The sequence below is a fragment of the Mus caroli genome, chromosome 17 (genome assembly GCF_900094665.2).
Source record: "Mus caroli chromosome 17, CAROLI_EIJ_v1.1, whole genome shotgun sequence".
In the NCBI taxonomy this organism is placed as follows: Eukaryota; Metazoa; Chordata; class Mammalia; order Rodentia; family Muridae; genus Mus; species Mus caroli.
In genome coordinates this window covers 4,225,747-4,241,369 of record NC_034586.1, presented here as the reverse complement: position 1 = coordinate 4,241,369, position 15,623 = coordinate 4,225,747, and the positions used below count along the sequence as shown (strand labels likewise).

General features: G+C 47.6%; 1 protein-coding gene across 1 annotated transcript in view; it reads right to left on the bottom strand.

The window, feature by feature from the left end:
• Igf2r (insulin like growth factor 2 receptor) overlaps positions 1-15,623 on the bottom strand; it is an 88,528-nt gene that overhangs the window by 27,634 nt on the left and 45,271 nt on the right. The window contains exons 8-19 of the mRNA XM_029471387.1: positions 15,305-15,523; positions 14,416-14,519; positions 11,191-11,355; positions 8,804-8,941; positions 7,612-7,755; positions 6,264-6,401; positions 5,593-5,740; positions 4,913-5,087; positions 4,419-4,534; positions 3,917-4,085; positions 2,998-3,177; positions 1,001-1,129 (exon numbers count right to left, since the gene is read on the bottom strand). Coding sequence (XP_029327247.1) covers positions 1,001-1,129; positions 2,998-3,177; positions 3,917-4,085; positions 4,419-4,534; positions 4,913-5,087; positions 5,593-5,740; positions 6,264-6,401; positions 7,612-7,755; positions 8,804-8,941; positions 11,191-11,355; positions 14,416-14,519; positions 15,305-15,523 — 1,825 coding nt within the window. The remainder of the gene's footprint in view (positions 1-1,000; positions 1,130-2,997; positions 3,178-3,916; positions 4,086-4,418; positions 4,535-4,912; positions 5,088-5,592; positions 5,741-6,263; positions 6,402-7,611; positions 7,756-8,803; positions 8,942-11,190; positions 11,356-14,415; positions 14,520-15,304; positions 15,524-15,623) is intronic.

Genomic DNA, 15,623 nt, shown 5'->3' with positions numbered 1-15,623 from the left:
AGGTGGAGCTAGAGTAACCCAGCAATGATTTTTACATTAAAAAATAAAACTGAAGAATTACCTCTCATTGCTATGAGTGCACCTATGGGAGTATANCCAGGTTAACTCACAGACAGTCCCTCCCTTCCTCTAAGTTTGCCGTCAGCCTCCAATGTCCACCAAGGTCAGGAGAGCAGTCATGGCCCTGACCAAGGACAGGGTGCCTAAGATACTACTGGCCCAGATCCGAGGTTATCATCATATGTATCAGGCCAGGTTTCTCTTCCAGACTCTGTAGTCTGGTAAGAAATTAAGAGGATGGGGAAGGAAACATGTTCCACCATAAAGAAAGGCACACATAGTACCATTAACAACTTCCTGGCCCAGGAGCGTAGCAAAGAACCCCAAGAGCAGTGCGCTGCTATGCTGCTATGCCACAGAGAATGCAGCCAGGAGAAGCGCCCAGACAAGAGCAGCCAGCAGTGGAGAGATGCTAGGAACAAAGTGCATGGCCTTCAGCAGAGGATAAGGAGTCTACCATCCAGACCTCATCAGCATGAGGTGCCTGGCTACACAATGGAGCTAAGGAAGGGCAGAGCAGACCCATGAGCTTTATTCCTGGGGTCAGGTCCCATGAATCACTAACCCCTACCCTGGGTGCTAACTGTAACATCCCATGAGGCACTAGGTTCTACCAGGAGGGTGGTCACAACAGACCCATGGCTTTACTCTGTCAGTGACATCACATGAAGTACTGGGCTCCATCTTGTGGATAAGGACTTCAGGAGTATCACTGTATCAGATACTGGAATGTTCTGGAATGGAGCAATGTGAATCCATCAGATCCTGGCAGCTCACTAGGATGCATGGGCATTGGAAAGGGACAGTTGAAGAGGGCTGTGGTAAGCAAGAAGTGAAATGGGTGGTCCTGAAGATCTGGGTACCCATGGTAGGGAGGAGGCAGAGCATGGTGACACATGTGTCAGAAAGGAGGCTAGGAAGCAACTCAAAACCGGCGTGCGCATGGGCAATATGACAACACACATACCTGGTCTGTTTCTGTGATTGTCTGGATAGGGCAGGCAGCCTCTGTGTTCCACAAGAAACTGACCACACATTCCCAGTTGAAAGTGAATATGGGATGGGAGTTCTGAAAGGTCACAGGGCATAGAGAAATCAGCAGGACATCAGCATAACAGTTGAGCATCAGTATGTCAGGCAGGCTAGAATCCACTGGCAGTCTGCAATGGGTCAGCACCTGATGTGCACCTCCTTCCAATACTACACTGTTCTCATTACCCCTACAGGGCATCATATGCACGGGCATTAGTTAGCACATCTGGTTCAAGCCTGCAGTACATGGAAAAGCTCAGCTTGAATCCAAACCTGTACACCCAGAGTCTGACAAAAGCAGCCAGAAAGTCACTATACATAGTTATAGACAGCAGCTGGAATAAGGCAAAACTGACTTGTGTGGGACTGGAGAGCTGGCTCAGCAGCTAAGAGCACTGGCTGCCCTTCCAGAGATCCTGAGCTCAATTCCCAGCAACCACATGGCAGCTCACAACTGTCTGTAACTAGAATCTGAACCTTCCACAGACATGTAGGCAGAACACCAATGCACATAAAAATAAATAAATCTTCTTAAAAATGGCTTGTGTGTCAGCAAAAGGATGGAGGCAACAGGAAGGAGAGCTTCTATGTGGGGCAAATACCTTGTTTTGTGACTCAGGTTTCACTTACACAGATGTGCTAATTTGTGAGTATTGCTGTCTTATGATACATGGGGGTTCAACAAAAAGTCTCCCCACAAAAGCCTCATTCCATTCCACGAGTGCTGTCTCCATCATAGACAGCAGTGGCTCACAGTTAGCTAACTGGACAGCACACCAAGACTTTACTGGCATTATTCAACTGGTCTCAGCCCACAGCCCAGAGTTTCTACCTGTATATCCCACCCACTCTGCTCATCAACCCAAGGACCTGGCTCCCTAAGAAAGACCCAGGCTCTAGCCTGTGGTACACTCTGTGAACCTGACCTCCTCTCCTCTCCATCAAGAGTCATATCAGGACCCACACTGTACACCAAGCCCATAGGCAAAACCAGCTCAGCCACTGTCAGAAAATACTTAGAAAACTAAGAAGTATCTAAAAGAATTTTCTGGAACTAAATGCATTTTCTAAATGACAGCAAAAAAGGAAAAGCAAAGAATGGTCTATGACAGGGCTCCTCACACCTAGGATGCAGCTGCCAGACTATGAAATGAGACCAACCTAAGCGGGCAGCACTCTTTCCCAAAGCAGGAAAAGACAAAACAAAATGAACTAACAAACAAACACCCAGCAGCCCAGGATCGTATAGGTAAGGGAGCATGTCTGCCACCCATGGATAGGCACTGTCCTCAGTCATTTCATAACCTCAGAGAAGGACAAAACGAATTTCATGTCTGCAGGGTGCCTGGACACCAGGTCTCACATCCACTGCACTGAGCTCAGGAGAATCCAGGAGTCTACAAAGAACAGTGGCACAAACGCTTAATCCCTGCTCTGAGTCTGAGGTTTACATAGTGAGTTTCAGACCAGCCTGAAATCTTGTCCCCCAAAACACACACACACACACACACACACACACGAGGAAGAGGAAAAAGGTGGCAGCAAGAACTAAGTTGGGTTGGGGAAATAGCAGTTCTAGATATGAGGTAAGTGCCATAGCACTCAAGAGGCAGAGCTACACAAGTTCAAGGCCAGTGTGGTCTACATAGCAAGTTCCAGGCTAGACAGGGCCACACAGTGAGACTCAAATCTCAAACAAAAAATGACCCCCAAAAAGTTCTCAGCATGGGTTTTGGTGGGACACCACTCATGACAAAGGCAATGTTCTTGGTAGCTCGGTAATGCCTAAAACGACCAATTTTGGGCCCTAGAGACTTTGCTGCAACTTAAAACAAAGTATAGAATTGTACACACTGGCCCTGGTGCTTTTCCGCAGACCTTGCCACTCTCCTGTGCAGCACTTACCATAAATCCTCGACCACAGACAAGATGGATCCTGGTGCTGTAGGTGGTGAGCTGGCCATCACTGGTGGTGCAAGCAGAGCCGTTCACATACTCTAAGAGGAGGCTGCCACTCTCCTCCACCACAGGGCCTATCTTTGCAACTCCCAAGTTACTGATGGATACAGTCTCTGCCAAGGAACCCTGCAACAGAGTATGGATTTGGCTTCCTTCCTCAGGAAGTCAACTTGCTACTTACAGTAGTTATTGCCAATGAAGCCACAGCTAAGAACTGTGTAAGCAGGCAAACAAAATGCAGAAGCCTTGAGTGGAGGGGGAAGCCCTGAGTGGGGGCTGGCTGAACCCCGAAGCTGCTGTTGTGATAGAGAACACACACTCATACACACACAGCCTCAAATGCCTCTGAGGCACCAGAGCGCACCACTAGCATATGCAACAAAAGCAATTGCTCACGTTGTTTTTGCAGAAGTCAACTTCTGGGGTCTGTGTGCAACTTCCAAAGCCCACCACATATAAGGACCACAGGAAAGGTGCGAACGTTCTGCCAGTAGATGATAAAGCACTCAGCGCCCAGAGTGGCATTACCACGTGCATCTGGGTCACTTGGAGCAACATTCTCACATGCGACTGACTCCAAGGGCACCAGAGGCTCTGAGCTATGGATGTCTGCAGAATCCCGCAGGCACCTGAATTCAGGCCAGCATAACCACTAAGAGCTTTCCCTACAAAGTACTGGATCAACCATGCCAGTGCCTGTTTGAAGTCTGAACAGATTCAATGTGATGTGTTTCTGTGAAGGAGGCACGTCCTCCAAGACTGCACCTGGGCAGGCAGCAAGACTGTTCTGATCCAGAATTCCAGAGCACTATCTTCACACACCAGGCTTCAGAGTCGAGAGGAAACATGAGAGAAATACACATACCTCATGATTTTCATATTTCATCTGGCAAGCAGATGCATATCGATCGCAGCCTGGCACGGGATTCAGAGGCCGACACACATTGAGGTAGTATTTCCTCCGTGTAACATGTTCCCGGGAGTTTTCCATGGCGTACCAGTTTCCTCCAGAGCCACCTTCAGACTTCACTAGACTAGTTTTCACACAAAAGTATGCTGTTACAAAGGTGAACTAGCTAAACTCAGCAGTTCATGTTTAGTCACTAGAGAAATGAAGACACTTTCAGTGGATAATGAATCAACATACGGTGAATGACTCATAGGACATGTCATAACATTTGGACAGTCTGAAGCTCCACACGAGAGGGCCCTGCCAACACATTCACCTTACACTGAGTTATTATTTTAAACAATGAGTGTGTGCTGTGACAAAGATCAATTGATACCACAGACTAGTGAGATCAGACCACACCCTGCACCCTGGGGCCACCACAAACCTACTGCCATCAGCTAAGCCAAGTGCTCACCTGGAGAGGTCATACTGTTCCATCATGGAGGGGTCTGTCACCATGCACTCCAGAGGTTCTTCTGGGCAGGCATAACTGGTGTACCACCGAAAGTTGTAGGTAGAGTTGTCCTCTTCCTAATCCCAAGACAAGAGAGAGACAGGAAAGGATAGCACAAACAACCTACATCTGCAACATCCCCAAAGACCACAGCAAAACTGGCCTTAGCTTAGCATCAGAGCTAGGATGGAGCCTGGCCTGGGGTAAGGGAAACAGCTTCTGCATGTTTTCTAATACAACCAACAGAGCTGTGGACTAGCATTAAGATAAATGGGCCTCCGAATAAACAGCTTAACCAGTAACTACATACTGCCTAGGTACCCTGAAAACTGCAAAAAGGAACGGTTATGTGATAGTTTGGCAAGACAACCAGACTAATAATAGCTCTGTTCCTACAGAAAGGGTGGGCAACTGGCTCAGGTGTGGCCAGGAAAATTTCCCAAGATAATTCCCACCTGATATTCTGGGAAGCCTACTCCAGCGTCACGGTCACAGAGGAAGGTAATCAGTGTGGCTCTCGGTGTGTGCTTTTCATTGTTATAGGCGGTGCCGTTCCTGTAGCTCAGCTGGATCATCCCATCGTAGTAGGTGAGCTTACTACTGCTCAGCCCCAAGTTCCAAGACTTACCACTAAAATGAACACAGAAATGTCACTCTGCGAGTGAGTGCCATGGGGCAGGAGCTCTCTAAGGCTACACAAATAAGGGCAAAAGCAAGGCCAGACCAAGACACTGCAGTCCCTGGGAATCTCCTATGTGGCTCTTTTGGCTGTGGAAGGAGAAAAGTCACACACACACACACACACACACGACTTTCTCTCAGTACTCCTGGCCTGTAGTGCAGCTCAGTTCATTACAACTAGCCCTATACTATACAGTAAGGAGAACTACATACATAAGTATGCAACAGCCGTAAAGCTCAAGTTCCCAGGTGAGCATCAATAAGCCCAGGCCTCTCTCAGCCTAAGGATAAGGCTTAGCCCCTTCTCTGGGGTCCTGCGATTCTTCTGACCAGGTCTTCTCAGTAGTTAGATGCCTGTCAAGCAATGGTGTTCAAGAGAAACCTAACCACCTCTGTACGAAACATTTGCTAGCCACAATACCAAAGAGCAAACCCAGAATCAGAGGTTACTTGCCTTTTCGCTACCTGGCAGGCCCCCGAGTTTGACTGACAAGGGTCCACGGATACAGGGCCACAAACATTTATGTAGAAGTCATACTTCTCTGTCTCAACTTTATATGCACCATTCTTCTTTGTGAGGAGTGACAAATCAAAGGAAAACCCTGAGTAACATAAACACAACACAGGTATGTCAGGCACAGGGGACCATGCAAGCTTCTCACACAGAAACTACTGCCAGAGCAAAACAGCGCTGAAGAAGAAAGGTCACTTTGCCTTTAAGCTACCATTCCTGCAGTGACTATCTCCTGCCTGGACACAGGTCCTCGCCGTTGCCCTTTTCCACTGTGTGAGCCCTACAACCCTGTTCAAACCTGCAGCTCCAGGGCTCACAAATGTGGCATAGCCAAGCAGGATAACCACACTATGATAGCCTTCTTGTAAACTCTACCATGGAGGGGATCTGGCGTTTGAATGACTGTGTGGGAGAATCCTCCTGTGCTGGAACCAGTAAATCCAGCAGAGCCACAAATTCAAGATGGGCACTGCCACCGCAGCTCCAGCACACAGCAAGAAGACGCTTGGGGCTCTGTCCAGTGGTATGAGCAAAGTTCTACATCAGGTTACTCCTAACAGCCATGCTGAGTCACGCACACCAGACAACAGAGGCACTGCTTAGGCACAGACCTGCCTGGGCATCAAGGACTGTGCAGTTCTCTCCTTCTGTCTTCGACAGTACACAGGCAGCAGCCGTATGCCACTCAAACTCATAGAAGCAGCCATCGGATCTCACAGCTCTTAGCACTGGAGCACTTTCTAGATCACCTGTCAACAGGGAAAGGAGGACAGGGAAAGAAAACAATCAAACACTTATCTGCCGATTCTAAAAACCTTTTCTTTGTTAAAAGTCCTGGGAAAGAGGTGGTTAAAAAATGGCCGTACAGAGCTGGAGATGTAGCTCATACAGCAGAGTGCTTGGCTAGCACGGCCGCGTACTCCATTCCCAGCACCATCTAACACAGACATGCAGGGCCTGCCTATCTACAATGCCAGTGCTTCAGAAGGTGGAAATGGGGACACAGAAATTCAAGCCCATCTAGTTGCACAGGAAATTCAAGGCCAGCCTCAGCTCTGTGGAATCTTGTCTCAAGAAAGGGGGCCACAGGGAAAGGAGTCTCCCACAATACCGTGTGGCTTTGTGGATAGGAGTTGCCTAGAGTGGGCAACTCCACAGACAGGCAAATAGGTAGGTGTCAGATGCAGGGGACAGAACTCTGGGAGTACTATTATTTCCAAGATGGCAGGTTTAAGTGTGGAGAGATGAGAAAGCTCTCTGGATGTACAGCAGTAACAGCCACAAACGCCCAACGGCACTCAGCTACCTATCTGAAACCAGTTAAGACAGTAACATCTATAAGTTTTGTACTATATATAGTCTACCACAATAAAACAAGAAACAAAACATTCCTAGCTTGTGTCCTTCTCCCACAGCTGTGAATTTATACAAAGGAAACTTTACGGGGTGGGTGTAGAGAGGATATGGAACATCTAAATTCCCAGCAGTAAAATGCTTTAAAATAGTAAGACTATGCCATGTCAACAAGGAAATCCCTAGAAATCATAAACAGAACTGTGGAGTGTGGAACACAGCATCCTGAGAACACTGAAATACATGCACAAATGCAGAAACTCAAGAGGGGAGGGACAGCCACGGGTGAGATGCTGCAATCAAGAAACTATTTCTAAGCCGTTTATGATCCCCCCGTGGAGGAGACTCAGCACTCCACACCCCTGATCTTCTGACAATCCTTATGAACAGGATGTCATGCAGAGACTCACGACTCCTTTGGAGTGTGTCAACACAACTCTCTGTGGAGAGCATATGGTTTCTCCATTTCTAGGCTGAAATCCAAACAACTTGATTCCCATCACCAGAGACTAGTACTAGCAGTGCTCAGCACCGCCCTTGCTGCACCCCAGCTCTACTGCAGAAATGATGGAAAATGTGGGTCTGCCTCTTCTTCTGTGACATTACCTGGTTTGCACACAAGTGTGATGTTAGTTGATATTTTCTTATCACTGCCACAGTCATCACCATCAGAGTAAGAGAGCTGTATGTGTCCTTTCTCTTTTGTAGGAGAAGAGACAAATTTTCCAAGGTTTTTACTTCCATTCTTATCTGGGGGAAAAAAAAGAAGGTAGAGTGGAAAATTCTCATCATGTAAACATTTGAAAGTATACCAAGACTCAGCCAAATGCCAGCGGGTCACCAGAACCTTCTTTCAGCCCACCTAACCTGACTGTGATGGAAAACAGTTTTCTTAAAAAAAAAAAAAAAATTAATCAATCACATCGAGGCCACCTCCTGCCATAGGAGGGACATGCTGACAATGATACATGGGCTTCCCCCAAAGGCATCTGAAGGACAGGGTTGTGTGGGCATCATCATTATCTGCAAAAGACACTATTACACATCTAGAGCCTCAGCTGCCCTTAAACATGGGCAGCTGAGGAGCACGGCCCAAGCCACAAGCTTTACTCATGACCAAGCAGAAACTCACACCTGTGTGGCACTCACTCCCCTGTGGCACCCCACACTGAATTCCTGGCTCAGCTACTTTTGAAGATGTCTATGCCTGAGCCCTCAGTAAGACAAGAACAGACTTCAGTTACTCTGAGATACATCTCTAGTTCTGAATGCCAGGGTAATCCCCAAAATCCAACCAAGCCTCACTGATTTCTTGTCCATGTTTGTAAGAGATTCTCCTTACCCTCCTCCTGGCATCACACCACACACTGAAGAACCTCAGTGTCTCTAAGACGAACACCTCTATGTGACATACAAGACCGACAATGACAACAAGAACAGCACTCAGACATGCTGCTCCACTGAAGGCGCCAGCAGGTATTCTGCTTCCCCTAAGTGTCTGCCCAGGGCTGTGGAAAACTCAAAGTTAGTTTTACAAGTACTGACAGTGTTATTCGTCCAATGTCTACCAAATGAAGATAGATCGTGGAGCATTTTCCAACATGGTTCTTTCTGCCTAGTAACACCTCTGCCAGTATCAGGACTTCAGTGGCTTTGACACTGAAACTTTAAAACGCTTTATCGTCCTTAGTATTTATGCAAGGCAGGAGGCATAAGCAAGTCACATTTCATGTCTCCCCCAAGGAAGCAGTGGGAATCCACACACCTCAGAGAGAGGCTCCCTACTGACGTCACTCACCCACAGCGCACACAGCAGCATCTTCAGGACAGTTCCTGGCCTTCCCCTCCTGCAGCACCCGGTGACAGACGTTGATGAAGAAATATTTTTCTGATTCTGCCTGGCTGCCATCCACTGCTTCCCAATTCTGTTCTGATTCTGCAATCAAACCCAAAGTCCTTTAAGCCAAAGGCAGTAACATTTTCTTGTGGTCATATCTTAAAACAGCAACTAAGCCAAGGTCAGGCAATCTCTAGTACTCCACAGAAAGTCATGGCGTCTCCACTTTCTCACTGACTGTGTCAGGAACAAACCATTCCCCAAAATGTTTTCTGAACTACATGAGAAAGTCTGTTGCTGTCCTAAGCCTAGTGAAGGGGCACAGGTCACATGCTAAGCTTCAGGTCCCACAAGGGCCTGTACAGCTAAGAAAGTGTCTACCTCTTCTACACAGGTTGACTGGGAACAGGGTGGAAGTCTGGCTCACAGAAGTAAGGACAGATCCTGATGGGTAGAGAGTGAGTGTGTGTGTGTGTGTGTGTGTGTGTGTGTGTGTGTGTGTGTGTAAGGGAACCACCACTGGGTATGAAGGGTATGAGAGTGAGTGTGTGTGTGTGTGTGTGTGTGTGTGTGTGTGTGTGTGTAAGGGAACCACCACTGGGTATCTATCAGGCAAAGAAAAGAGTAGTCATGAAAATGCGCCTATCACTTCAGACACTGCCCAGAGGACATACAGAGGCACACATTCTTGTCTGAAATGATCCTTTGGGAAGTTGGTAACCAGAAGTAAAACCCCACAGCTTGCCAATGTTTTTGGAGAGCTAGGTTCTCAAGTCCACACACAGCCTGCAGACACACTCTGAGAGACAGCAATGTGTGCCCAAGTTTCCCCCAAAGCACTGGGCATTGGCTGGAGGGGGTGTGGGCTGCAATCTCCAGGGTGGGACTTTCTGAACATTCAGCTCACAGCATCCTCTGGGCTATCTGGATGCAAATGCTACAGAAACACTCCAGATTCCTCAAAAGCCAGACTATAGCACAGTCTGCTAAGGGCACTAATGTACCTCTGTACCATCTCTCAAGATCCCAGTTTATGTCTTGTAACACACTGACACTTAAAACTTTAAAAAAAAAAAAAAGTGTTTTTCTCTCTCTGCTTTCCTAATGGGGGTTGGGGGTTGCAATGTGATCAGCCGTTCACACTCCTTACTGCCAGGCCTTCCTCGCTGTGTGACTGTATCCCTTCTTAAATGGGAAGTAATGCACCCATTAAAAACAAAACACAACAAAATCAAAAACCAGAAAATGCTGTGTTGCTGTGTACAACTCAGCTACACACATGAGCTGAAGGGAGGAGCGGTGCTCACTAGAGTCCTCCCACCATGGCCCTGCTCTTTTCCAGGGCCTAGAGAGCTTTCTAAAGTCCACATTGACTAGAGCTGCACACGTCTTGGCACAGTTCTAGTTCAGAGATTAGAACGTCTTCCACATTGTAGAAACCCAACCTTTCATTAGCACACATACACAAGATTCAGTCCCAGCTTCCTGAAGCTATTTTAACTCCTACAGAAATTTCCTGTGTTTCTACAGCTTCCAGGATGCTTAACTAGTAAACCATAAAGATGCCTTACTGTTAAAGCAATTAGCTAATACAAATCATTTACTGTGGGTCCTGATCTTAAACCAGACATACAGGAGATATTCCTCCAACAGTGCTTTTCAGATAGGCCTCCAGAGACGATAGACAGTTACAACTGATACTGATTCAGGTCGCTCTGTCTCAGGGGATGGACGGCTCCTGTAAGCCTACCCTCATCTACCTCACTGATTGTCGGCAAGATGCCACTCATTTCCGAGGTGTAGCATGTGGGCTCTCAGTGGTGGTCAGTTACCCAGCACCTTCAACATAACACACGCTCTGCCAGTTTCTGCAATGAACCCTGTCACTCACATACTGATTCACCATGCCATCCATGCTGGACAACCCTCCCAGGACTATAGATCAGAGGCATACTGACCCACTTTTAGTGGCAGTAAAGAGGCAGCCATATGAAAGGACAGAAGCTCAGGGTGGAGACATAACAGAGACCCAGCTCCACCAACCTCCTCATTCACTACCCAAAAAAGTGGCTGGAGAAACTGTCTCTAAGCACAGTGCACAAGACCTGTCATAGCAGGTCCTGGAAGTTCTAACTGAACCAGTAAAGTGAGCCAAGACAACTCAACTAGAAAAAGTGAGGTTCAGATGCAAGTAGTTCACCTCCTAACTAGTGTTCCTTATATTCTGTACTGTGGCTAGAAGGGAATGGGGGTCATGACTCAACTGGCAATTAAAAATGTTTCCCCAAACCATTGGGATCATCTCCTGTGAACACAGTGACTGTTGTTCTTGGAAAGGTAAGCAATACCTGAGTGACGAGCCAACACAGACAGGTCATAACGTTTCTTGCCATCGATGGCCCCGCAGAGGAGATCTTCCTTCTCTTTGACACAGGCGTATTTAGTGTCCCATGTGAAGAAGTAGGTGCAGTCCACCTCACCTGTGAACACAGGCTCTCCTCTCCCATCTTTACCTATGCATGCAAAGCCACAGGAAAGCACACAATTTGGTGACATGGCCCAAACCCAGGAATCAGCTAGCTGTCCAGAGACCATCTTAGTGCAGTGGTGCTCTGTATCTCAGGGAGGAGGTGGAGAGAGAATTAATGAGGGCCGTGGACCAGTCAATGTCTTGCTGCTCCAGGCTGCAGTCACATGGCAAAGAACTCACCAGAGTACAAAGAGAAGAGTATAGGCCCCAGAACCCAAGTTCCAAGAGCACAGACTAGTGAGTGAGCAAGACCTGAGGTCTCTCCAACACCTATACCAGAAAGGCAAACAGAGGCAAAAGCACAGAGCAGTTCCTTGTTCAGCTGGAGGAAGGCAGGACCTCACATTCCTCCACAAGGGTAGGGGCACATTCCCGATGCTGGCTGCACCAACACCTTTCAGTATATGTGTCTGTAAGGCCCTACTAGAGTCAACACCACATCCTCCTCCACCCACAGAGGCCCCATGCACTACCCAGAACAGCACGGTGGCTCTGCTCCTCGCAGGCCACTTCTCCCTGGCCTAGGATTGGGCAGAGAACTGCCCTCCCTCTGGAAACCCTATCCCTCGGCCTTTCCCAGCGGCGGCCACTGGCACAAAGCTGCCCTTTTTTCCACCGTTGGTGGTTTCATAATCCTGGCCGGCCGCACCTCCCATGTGTCTGCCTGTATCCTTGAGGTGTGTCTGAGCAGTTTCATGTTCTAAGGAAAGGGGAAATTAGGTTTTATAGCCAAAAGCAAATGAGTTCTCAAGTGTAATTTCTATAAAGTCTTGAACTAAATCACTAGGATTGGAAGACCAAAAGCAAACTCATCCCAAGTGGAATATGAGCCAGACAGTAACAGTTAAAGCAAAACAAATGTGGAAAAACATTAATGATTGTTTTAGAGCCATGGTTCTCAACCTTCCTAATGCTGTTATTCCTTAATACAGTTCCTCATGTTCTGACCCCAACCATAAAATTATTCCGTTGCTACTTTGTAACTGTAATTTTGCTGCTGTTATGACTGTAATGTAAATATCTGCTCTGCAGGTTATTGATGTGTGACGCCTGTGAAAGGATCATGACACACAGGTTGAGAACCACGGTTATAAAGACAGCTGAATAAAATTTCATTATAATGTTCTTCCCACTTGCATACCTGAAAACGTTTGTAATAAAAAGTTAAGATGAAAAACAAAAGGCTTTTGCATTAAATTCCAATCTTAATTCAGTGGACTTTAGTTCCAAGTTGTCATGGTCTCAACAATAAATAAGTCTATCAATCTTCTATCCTCTTATCTGTCCTCTCCTGGTTTATCAATCCGCCTTCCCAGCATCCCAAAACGAGCCCTCAGCTCAAGCTTTAGTAAAAGCCCTGAACAAGACTACAGGAAGCAAAGTTGAGGCAGAAAAGACCTGGGGAGTCACAGCACCTGACAGTGACTCAAGCAGCAAGAGAGACCAGATCAGAGAAGCTAGCACCCAGCCTGGTGTCTGCTGGCTGAGGACACAGAAGCAACAGCAGGCTTTGTGGCCCAGGGACAGAACAGGATCCAGAATTCCAAGCAAGTCGCCTAAGGCCCATTCCAAAGAAGTGAGCAGAAGGAAACTGGATGTGGGTGTGGAGAGGCCCCCAACAACCAGTCTATTTTCTCACTCAGCCAGAGGCACAGCAGAGGCACATCACAGCCATACAGAGGTGGCTTCACCCTACAGACGATGGGAGTGAGCTTCCCTACAGTACAGGAGCTTCACCAGCTTAGAGTTGATCGGGCAGCTAAAGCAACCTCTCCTCTGGGCGTCTGTCCCTTGGCTACCCCAGAACCAGCTCTCCCAGTCCCACAGCCACACTGACCTGAATGACCTAGAACTCCAGATAACAAAACTCTGCAGTCAGTGGTTCTGCCTTAGCACTTTACCCTGTGCTTAGCCATAAAAACCCTTATCTCTGTTTCTAGCCTATGAACTCCCAGGGAGCCATCTGTCATCATCAGGACCCTGTGGAGAGTGCCTTAGCAAACAGGCATGAAAGCATGCAAGCTCTGTAAGTGATAAGAAAGAGCCAATGAAAGACTCCAGTGGAAAAAGAAGGCCCCAGTAAGCCACAGCCCTCAGGGTCCTCTCAGTCTTGTGGCTCAGAGTCCCCTAGTCCAGCTCCTAACCTATCCTCTGCTTAAAAACTAGCAAGTTTCTGAGAACTTAACTCTAGGCACAGTGGTTGCTTCCAGATCCTACAATGAATCACACAGGAACTGGACCATGATCAAATCGTCCAAGGCTGTCCATAGAAACATACAAAACAAACACACTCAGGGGCAACAGGCATGAGAGCTTGGGCCAACTGCACACAAATGAGAATGGAAACCAGGCCCAGCCACAGGAGGAGAGCCTAGTGCAGAAGCAAGTCAGCCAGGGGTGCCTGAGACAGAGCCAGAGGAGCTTAAACAAGACACACCTCTAACTTTATCATCCCTCCCTCTACAGGTGCCAGGAATACCTAATATCAGGACATGAAAAGTAGACAAGCCAGTGACTCAGGGGTGCCTCTAGTCACCCAAAGGAAGGCATGACCTCAGCTTGGACTCCTCCAGTGACATCCCAAGATTTCCAAATTCAAACTCTACCACTCCATCACTCTGAAAAGATTGTTAAATGAGAAAGTGGACACACTTGAAGCTGCTGAATGAAGCCAAAGCCGCCTCCACCGGGCCTCCCTCCTCTGCTGAGTGTGCCTGCAGCAGAGTCCAAGACACAGACTCTCCCAACAAACCCAGGGCTGGGCAGATTCCCAAAACAAACATGGAGAGCAGAGAAAGATGGAAACAGGATGTATGTATGCATCCTGGAGGGGGAGAGAAGGGAGGGGATTACTGCAACAGAAAACCCTGAGGACTGAAGGTGGCCAGGCCTAAAGGCAGCCAACTCACTCCCTTCTCAGCACTCCACTTCCACGAAGACACCTGGGTGCACACACAAGCCACTAACACAAAGCAGGGGTGGGCAGCACACACTCACACACACAAAGCAAGGGTGGGCAGCACACACTCACACACATACTCACCTGCAGTTTTGTTGCACTCAAAGTTTATGACACTCATCCTCTGGAAGCCAGAGCTACACTCATCACCTCCAGAATAGATGAGGGTGAGGTCTCCATCTGAGTACCTAGGTTGTGAACATACAGTGTTTTATAGAACCAAGAAAAAACTTGAAGTTTAAAAAACTGCTTTGTTAAGCCTTTTGCATACCACCCACAAATCACTACTGACATAAAACAGCAGGCTCCGTAGCCAGCTGGGCAGCGCCCTGCGGAAATGAGTTCCAAATGCTCAGGCTGTTGGCCTTGCTGTAAAGTAACGGCCTGGAGGGAGGGCAGCCACTCTGCTGGCAAGCAGAGAGCTGCTCTTGCTGTCACTCTGGGACTTTATACAACATAAATAATACCAGTCAGACAGCCTGGCTAGCAACGTCCAAAACCACCATCTATAAGATTTAGTCTAAGACTCAATTTCAGAAAACTGTCTCTTGTTCCTGCTTTTGTGAAGCCAACTACCAGCTTAAGGTTCTAAGAATTACAGTAGGTTTTAGCTTTTTAAACTTGTGTATAATGCTAATAGTATTTCAGATTCCCAAACTGCCAAAGGGGGGGGGGGGGGGGAGAGAGAGAGAGGGGGAGGGAACAAAAACAATAGCCACATAAACTGTAAACTACCTAAATTCCCTACAATATGTTCCTAGAAACAATGCATTTACAATCCATAGTCCTAACAGATGTGCACTTATCAAAGTCAGGAAACCGCCCAACTGCTCAGGGACAAATGGCAACTTGCCAACGTGCACAGGAAGCCGTGTTAGGCTCTGACTTTCTTGTGCTCAGGGCAAATGGGAAGAGGAAGAGGAGGGCAGAGCCATGGCTCACAAGTCCACACAACCACTTGACTCTCACCCACCGGAGTGTCTGGTTCTGGTGTCTTCCTGCTATTTTGACTTGAGTGGAATCCGCCTTTTTCTCTTGACAAACAGCAGCCTCTTTGTTATTACAGAGTGAGACCTTTGTGTCCCCACAGACATTGATAAAAAACGTATATTCTCTTCCATCAGAAACATAGGGGGACCCTAGAAAAAGCACAAAGCAGCAGTGTTTGTTCACCGTCAGAAAGTGTGGTGTTCTAGCCGGGTGTGGTGGCACACGCCTTTAATCCCAGCACTTGGGAGGCAGAGGCAGGCGGATTTCTGAGTTCAAGACCAGCCTGGTCTACAAAGTGAGTT